This window comes from Glandiceps talaboti, chromosome 4, assembly GCF_964340395.1.
Source record: "Glandiceps talaboti chromosome 4, keGlaTala1.1, whole genome shotgun sequence".
In the NCBI taxonomy this organism is placed as follows: Eukaryota; Metazoa; Hemichordata; class Enteropneusta; family Spengelidae; genus Glandiceps; species Glandiceps talaboti.
In genome coordinates this window covers 16,583,144-16,592,193 of record NC_135552.1, presented here as the reverse complement: position 1 = coordinate 16,592,193, position 9,050 = coordinate 16,583,144, and the positions used below count along the sequence as shown (strand labels likewise).

General features: G+C 34.8%; 1 protein-coding gene across 1 annotated transcript in view; it reads left to right on the top strand.

Moving 5' to 3' along the window:
• The window catches only part of LOC144434511 (all-trans-retinol 13,14-reductase-like), a 10,886-nt gene extending 4,246 nt beyond the window's left edge, over nt 1–6,640 (top strand). The window contains exons 4-10 of the mRNA XM_078122972.1: nt 566–767; nt 1,263–1,460; nt 1,684–1,803; nt 3,011–3,262; nt 4,439–4,605; nt 5,154–5,313; nt 5,648–6,640. Of these exons, the coding sequence (XP_077979098.1) occupies nt 566–767; nt 1,263–1,460; nt 1,684–1,803; nt 3,011–3,262; nt 4,439–4,605; nt 5,154–5,313; nt 5,648–5,778 (1,230 nt within the window). The 3' untranslated portion in view covers nt 5,779–6,640. The remainder of the gene's footprint in view (nt 1–565; nt 768–1,262; nt 1,461–1,683; nt 1,804–3,010; nt 3,263–4,438; nt 4,606–5,153; nt 5,314–5,647) is intronic.
• The last annotated feature ends 2,410 nt before the right edge of the window (nt 6,641–9,050 follow it).

Here is a 9,050-nt window from a genome sequence, read left to right as displayed (position 1 = left end):
TGAAATTGACTGTACTGTCATGTAGAACACTTATTTAGGTACATGTATGAATTGACATCAGGTGTTTTTCTGCTACATTTTCTAATACATGTAACATGTATCATGGTACCAGAGATTAATTGCGCCGTCTTGCAAGCATACTACATTTTGTAGTTGTACCTGCACTGCAGTGCAATGCCAAATACATTATTGCATACCTACATGCAAATGATGAGAGTGCAATTGGTCTTTTCACAAGAAATTGTGTGCTCGCACAGTATGAATTTTACAAAAAATTGCTGTTTCAGATAAACATTATGTAATAATAACAGAACCCCATACTGTGTGCATGCTAGTGTGGGTACTCAGAGCTATTTGCACACATGCTTGCAGTGTTTTCTGCTTCACTTTCACTCAATGCGTTCCTGAAAGTATGACCGCAGAGAATGCAAACGCTTGTGCAAATATCCCAAGTACAGTACACTGGCACTCATGCATCATACTAGGGCTCTGTCATACTACCAGCTACTTGCCTCATATTTTGTTAGTTGATGTTGACTGATTCGTAGTTGTCGTTACTTTGCAGGAATACCGTAAGATTGATAAAGCAGGAGCAATTGTTAAGATGGTTCCACTGTGGCTTGTCAATTTGGCAATTTCCACAGGTCTTATTAATTTGATAACTCCGTACTTTAAACTGGCTCTACGTACAACACAAAGTGTAATTGAAGAACTAACAGACGATAAGGATCTACAGACAGTAATGGCATATAACTTTGGAGACTATGGTAAGTGTGTACTGTGAATGTATCATTTCTATGCTAGACCTTACAATACACTAATATGCAAATTAAGTAGATGGATGTGTTTGCAGAAACATCCAGTATTCATTTGCATAGAGGTGACATATTTCTACATTCAGCTGTACTAAAAAATGTCAACAGTTGCACTGAATATGGTGGCTGGACAGCTGAGTGGATGGTAATGTATGATATGTACACATTTGTGAAACTATCCTCTAAATGTCCACCATATAAACCCAGATTTCAACATCGAATTTGTTAATCTACATATATGCAAATGACTTAAGCTGCTAAAGCGGCTGTTCCTTTGAAAACTCTTTGGTCTTTTTCTGCAAACCAACTTAAAGTACCACCATTATCTTTGTGTTTTGAGTTTTGATGATTGCACACTCATTGAATAATATGAAATGATTGCAAATACACATTATGGTACTAATAGCAATGATCCAATAATCTTTTACACTATGCTCTTTCTACTAGGTGTGGCTCCAAATCAGAGCAGCTTTGCAATGCATGCAGGACTTGTGCGCCATTTCTGGAGTGGTGGTTATTATCCAATTGGTGGTGCTAGTGAGATTGCTCTACAAATTATACCAACCATAGAGAAAGCAGGTGGTAAGGTCTTGGTCAGAGCACCAGTCTCTCAGATTCTTCTGGATAAGGATGGAAAAGCATCTGGTAAGAACAATTTGTAGTAAACCTGTCTGTTTTTCTGCAAAACATTTTTTTTGCAAGAGTGGAAAATTTTTTTTTTTGCAAGAGTGGAAAAAATTGCTGTAGTTTGCCATCACTGAAATTAACCATATGAAGTATAACTAATAAAATCATTGGATCAAGCTGATTTTTAATGATATGTACATGTTTTCTCTAACTATTTTTCAAATAATTTGATATATTACAGGTGTACGTGTTCAGAAGAGTAGTGGTGATATAGATATCCATGCACCATTGATTATATCAGGTGCTGGGTTCTTTAACACTTTCAATCGACTGCTTCCACCTCAAGCTCTAGGAAAAGCAGGTAATACTAATATAAAAGTATTTTGTAATTAGTTAACAGTGGCAAAAAAAAAATGTAAATGAATAAGCCTGGAATCATATTTTCATATTCTTTATATTATCATTACAATGACAAGTATTGATTGTCACTTTTCTTTCCACATAATATGTTGGATTGAGTTGGATAGCCTTTTTTTGCAATTCACAAGAGTACAAGTCAAGTGAATTAATATTGAGGATATCAATTTGATTATCTAGGTCTGGAAAATATAAATTTACGATTATGAAATGATACACACTACAAACTATATCTGCTTATTATGTCACTATACGGTCAATGTGAAGGATCCAAATAATGACATCTATACATGTTACTATTATTAATTTCAAATTTGAAGTACATGTACTTTAAAGTGGCCATATGGATGAGGATTTGGATTTTAATTTATGAAACAATTTTATCATGGCTTGAGTCCTACTTGGAAAATCAATGTGAAACAATATGTGCCAAGTCTGTGTTTGTAACTCAGTAAATTTGCTAAAGATTGATAAATGTGTAAAATGTGTGTTATTTTACGTATGATAGCAAAAGCTTTTACATATTTTTCTAGCTTTTAGCATTGTAATGCCTTACAAACACGCTTGATCTACATTGTTTCACATTGATTTTTCTACTAGGAAGCGAAGACAAAATTGTTTCATGAATTAAAAATCCAAACTAAATACCCAATCCTCATCCATATGGTAATTTAAACTCACATTTGTAAAAAAAAAAAAAAATTAAGTTCAAAAATTGTTCAGTGGTATGAGTTACCAAGCTATCAACCCGAATATAGATATATTGAACATGATAATAGGGAACTTCCAAATCTGCCATGTTGAATGTTGCATCATGGGAAATGTGATAATAAATACCAATCAAATAATATTGTAAATAATAATGTTACATTGTTTTTAACCACAAATGATCAATTCATAGTTGCCCTGACCATTGTGGGAGGTTTATTTTATGGGTAGCTCCTGATTAGGTATTACGATAACCACAGATAATCCCATACTCCTTTGCGTCTGAGCATGTTCAGTCTGGATTGCAAGTTCCCTATTGAAATGCCATTTTCTTGATAATAAGTAGCTTAAATATAAGTCTGACATTGATAATCCTCCCTACTACTTCTATAGATCCTTTTCAGTATACACATTTTGATTTTCCTGTGTGTATTCTTTCTAAGGTTTCAAGCCTATTATAAAAGATATCCAGCATGGTGTTGGAGCTATGTCACTGTTTGTAGGCCTTAAGGGCACTAAAGAAGAACTGAAACTCCATGCACGTAATTACTGGGCGTTTAAAGGCAATGACCTGAGTGGCCAAACAGAGGATTATATTGGTCTGAATGCAGAGGAAGCAATGAAAAGTGATGTCCCACTGCTTTTTATGTCATTCCCATCATGCAAAGATCCAACATGGGAACAACGTTATCCAGGTTAGTCAATAGAGATATCTTGAAATGTCTAGTCAGACTTATTTCTGCCTTTAGTACACTTGTATTTATTACTGCTATTAACTGCTATTAACTTAAAGGAAAAATCCAGTCAGACATATTTCTGCCTTTAGTATACTTGTATTGGTTACTGCTATCAACTTAAAGGAAAAGTCCAGTCAGACTTATTTCTGCGTTTAGTACACTTGTATTTATTACTGCCATTAACTTAAAGGAAAAATCCAGTCAGACTTATTTCTGCCTTTAGTATACTTGTATTGGTTACTGCTATCAACTTAAAGGAAAAGTCCAGTCAGACTTATTTCTGCGTTTAGTATACTTGTATTGATTACTGCTATCAAGTTAAAGGAAAAGTCCATTCAGACTTATTTCTGCCTTTAGTACACTTGTATTGATTACTGCTATCAAGTTAAAGGAAAAATCCAGTCAGACATATTTCTGCATTTAGTACACTTGTATTTAATACTGCCATTAACTTAAAGGAAAAATCCAGTCAGAATTATTTCTGCCTGTAGTATACTTGTATTTATTACTGCTATCAACTTAAAGGAAAAGTCCAGTCAGACTTATTCTGCCTTTAGTACACTTGTATTGATTACTGCTATCAACTTAAAGGAAAAATCCAGTCAGACATAGTTCTGCCTTAGTACACTTGTATTGGTTACTGCTATCAACTTAAAGGAAAAGACCAGTCAGACTTATTTCTGTCTTAGTACACTTGTATTGATTACTGTTATCAACTTAAAGGAAAAGTCCAGTCAGACTTATTCCTGCCTTTAGTACACTTGTATTGATTACTGTTATCAACTTAAAGGAAACATCCAGTCAGACTTATTTCTGCCTTTAGTACACTTGTATTGATTACTGCTATCAACTTAAAGGCAAAGTCCAGTACTGCTATCAACTTAAAGGAAAAATCCAGTCAGACTTATTCCTGCCTTTAGTATACTTGTATTGATTACTGCTATCAACTTAGATGTGATTATGAGTGATAAATAGCTCCTCAATAACTCATAGAACTTCGTAAATCTCTGATGATGACATCACAGCTACCCCAATCTTTTCGTCTTACCTTGTTTGACTGTTGTGTAAAGATTGCCACATCTCACCTGATAATGAAAATAATACATCATATTCAATATTTTATTTGCTTCATAGGCAAATCAACGTGTGTAGTCATAACATTGGCTAACTGGGAATGGTTCCAGAAGTGGGAAAGTGGACGAGTGATGAAACGTGGCAAAGAGTATGATGATCTGAAACATGCAATTGCAGACAAAATGTGGGAACAGGCCTGTTCCTTATTTCCACAGCTCAAAGATAAGGTAAAGCATATTCTGATCAAAATTTATATTTACATGGTAAAGACCACAAAGATGTAGACTTCAAACACAAGCAATGCTGTGTCATAAATCAGGGTTCATGTGCTCCTAGACTGACAGATTGTCATTGTGGGTGCGATCTAATGTCCCTTACAGGCAGAGAGGGCCAGCTGATAAGCCCAGACCCTACCGATGACATCATTACTGTCTAATGTGCTCCTGGATACTCCTGGGAAGTCATGGAATTTCAAAGTACTCTGGAAACTCTTGCAAAGTCCTGGAAATATGTGATCTACTCCAGGAACCCAAAACCCTCATGCAAAAATAAGTCAATCAAACTTTTGACGTTAATGTCGCAAAGTATCAATTCAAAAAAAAAAAGTGTTCCGACAGGTAATTCAAAGGTTAACACTCATAAAAAATGACTAAAGTTGTTCCCAGAAAACCAATGAAAAATCCCTTTAAATTCCTGGGAATTTTGTTTGACTTAAGGTGTATGCAGTACCCTGTAAATCTTGCTTAATAGTCAAGTATTGTAATTTCTTACCTAGGTGGATTACTTTGAGATTGGTTCTCCAGTGAGTAATAAGTACTACATAGCAGCACCCAAGGGTGAGATCTATGGACTAGATCACAATGTGAAGAGAACCAGTGCTAAAGTTGCCAGTGCACTTCGACCACAAACTAAGATACCAAACCTCTATTTGACTGGTGAGTTCAGTGTCCTCAATTGTCTGATTTTCCTATATCTCTAGAGCAGTTATACATGAACAGCCAGTTTGCTTACTTTCATCTGAATTTCACGAATGACTGATTTCTCAAAAAGTTTGAAAGTTAGCATTTTTGATTCCCCATAATGAAATATCTCATCTTTTCATTTTTTGTACCACAGCCAGTCATGAACTATTTACTATTCAGTAGGAAAAATTATTCAAATTATTGTTATTATTATTATATTAACTTGATTGACTGTGAGGATTGTTACTGTAGATATATGTTTGATTTGAACTTTAAATTTTTAATCTTTGAACTTCTGTGTTTTCAGGTCAGGATATCCTGGGTTGTGGATTTGCTGGTGCTGCATTCGGTGGTTTACTGTGTGCCTGTAGTGTTCTCAACAGGAATGTAATGGGAGATTTAGTTAAACTACAGAAGAAAGTAGCCAAGAACAAATAACTCGACCTACCAACAAATCTAGTCTGTAAGGTATGCCGTGACGGGGTGCCCTCACACGTTAGTCAACCCCTCTCACACACACACATCGGTCAACCCCCTTTCAAGAGAGGAGATCGGTGAGGGCGCAGTGACACGACATATCTTACAGTCTACAACAAATCATGAGGATGCCTAGTAGACATTTCGAAAAAGTTTCGCATCATCAAAATTATTTTTCATCGCTAGAAATATGAAAAGGATGTAGCAGATCAAGTTTTCCAGGCATAATCTTATTGGTTTTTTTTGCAACTTATTAGTAAAGATCATTTAAAATTCATCTGAGATGACTCTAAAGTGTCGTAGGAGATGACACCAAAGTGTGAAAAAGTACTTCGTCAAGAAATGAATTCTCAAACTGAGCAGAGAGGGAATGAATTAATACATTTATTACGAACTTGAAGAAATGTTTTTAAGAAGTAAATTTTATATGGAGACAATAAGACAAAAAAATATTGAGACATATTCAAATAAAAAATTTAGACCTCTCAGGCATTTCTTATCAAAGATACTTTAATCATATATATCTGTGTACTCTATAATGTCCATTAGAGTAGAGGAGATGATAGCAATGTATCACAAGGTGTTACAGTTGGTGTTCACTTTAAATTTGCATTTTACCAATAAGGGCTTTTCTATTGGGGATATCAGAGCTTTGAAATTTGCAGCGGCACTGATAAATGTCTCCTTCAAATACAGACTAACTATTCTGGTAAAATGTTATATCAATGTGTTCTGGCTCAGAACTCTTCTCATTAACATGGTGAGAGAATCTTTGAATGGAATAAAGCTATCGCAAAAATGACAATGAATTTACATTATAGACTATAACCAAAAATGATAAATCTTTTTTTTTTTTTAAATCAGTTGTTTTACTTGAATTTTCAAAGATATCACATCTTGTATGTAATCAGGAATGTCATTTATAGATGTATCAAAATTATTTGGATATTGAGCCCATTTGGTACTGTATCCCTTTAGGACTAAATAATGAACACTGGTCAAATTGGGACCATATTGGCATTCAGTACTGTATTCGATTGTAAGACTAAATATGAATACTTGTCAGAGTTGTGACATGGAATCCTACAGAGCAATGCAATTAACTATGGGTACAACTTAACATGTACATTTGTACATTGTGCAATTTATATAAACTGCTTGAAACAAGACCAAAATTTCCAAAAAAAAACAATTTAGGTCCAAAGATATTTGTTTGCTGAGTTTGATTTATATCTTTCAATATTAGACATGGTATTTTTGTCACAGTATTAAATCGGATATAGTTTTTTTTTCCACACATTGACCATAGCACAGTCTAGAGCCTATACCTGTGAACGTTCTCTATGACCATTCTCCTATCCACGTACAGTTAAAACGACAACTTCTACCAAAAATCTAGCAAAACTGCCACCAGCAGGGGAAAGGCTGGACACTGCAGGTCAGTAGTAACACAAACAAGAAAGAAATGTCTTCCTTGTCTGTGGTAGTAATCCATCACACACTGGCAGGCTGTTGTCATTAGTAACTGCATTCCAACAGTTGCTCATTGTAATATTCAGTTAGTATGACCGAGTTTGATTAAATCACATGAGGATACCATAACGTCATCACGTTATTCCAACTCACCAACCAATACCATTAAACTATATCTCTTTTAGGGGTAAGCACAGATTCTTCTGCTAGGGTATTACAAGTCAAGTTTGACTATACGGTGGAGATGATTGTAGTGATCGGAACGCATGTAGGAAACTAGACTAAGTAACCACAGCATGGATGTACGTGTATGTACTCTACTTATAAATGACATATTAATTATGCTAAACGCAATAAATCTTTTAATTAAAATATTATTTAAGGTGTGGATAGTTTTGTGTTTAGATAAGAAACCAAAAACCAATAGCCACCAAATGAAACCAAAAAGAGCGGAAGCCAAACTTTCTCTCCAATTGAGTCACTCAAGATATTGACTGAATCAGTATCATGTAATTCAATTAAGAACTATCTCCCGATCGCACGCACGTACGAGGACGAAACAATCTATAGAAAGGAGCCAACACTACCTTTATCAAGAAATTAGCAGGAGTTGTCACGAAAGCCGGAAATTTCGATATTTTTGTTTTTGTTTGTTTGTTTGTTTGTTTGTTTGTTTGTTTGTTTGTTTGTTTGTTTTATTACAAATTGGTGGCTGTATTTGATTATAGTATAGTATTTATTGAAGAGGTATAAAATTGCGAATTTTTAGTTAATTTTTCTTTTTAAAAAAGCTATCAAATACCGTAATGAAAAATAAACCGTTTGTACTCCCGAAATGACTATGATATGCATCAGATGTACGTATAGTACCTTAGCTCTATCCCAAGTACATGCGTGCATGATACCATTGAGTTTCAGTTTCGGTAATTGAATGGTAATCAATTCCAGTAATACATATAACTACCGATGAAACAGCAGGGCTAAAATATTATCCAATGTCGAAAACAAATGTGTCCAATATGATCATAATTCTGATATTTATCACAGTTTCAATATATTGAAACTGTGATAAATATCAGAATTATGATCATATTAGAGCTTACTTGCTTACTATTTTTTTTTTTTAACGATGTATCAACTTGTAAGGCTTAAGCTGAAGTACATTGGTTCAAAACGGACAAGAGGATACCGGTCATTTGTTTCTCAAGCACGTGGTTATTCGTTTTTCTTTGAAGTGATGGGAATTAATAGAGCACTCAGTCTGATTTACTCACGGGATTTACTAAAGAGGCTCAGTGATCTGCGCAAACGAAACGCCGCTATTTTTATGTCAAGAGTAGGGGAATAACCACCAGAAAAAGTGACTAAACGTCAATTCAGGTTTAGATCACTGGAGCTCACGAGTCAAACCACATGAAACAGAGTCAAACTATGAGTAAAGAATTGTTGCAGTTATAGTGCATGTTTATGCATATTTTCCGGCAGAATGAAACGTAGTGATGAGCAACACACCTAATATCTCGGCAAAGCTAGGTTACCGTTTAGTTATATTCATTTGTCAAGTTATAATTTGATGGCATCGTGAAGTCTCGCAAGAAATAAGCTTAGTGGGTGCGGAAACTGACATCAACTTAGAAAAAACAATATAAAACTATTCTTCCAATTTGTAATGGCTGTACATCTGATAGGAAGAAATAAACAACACAGAGACCATTTGGAAAACAATGGAAAACCTGAACTAGACTGTCACTCACACATGA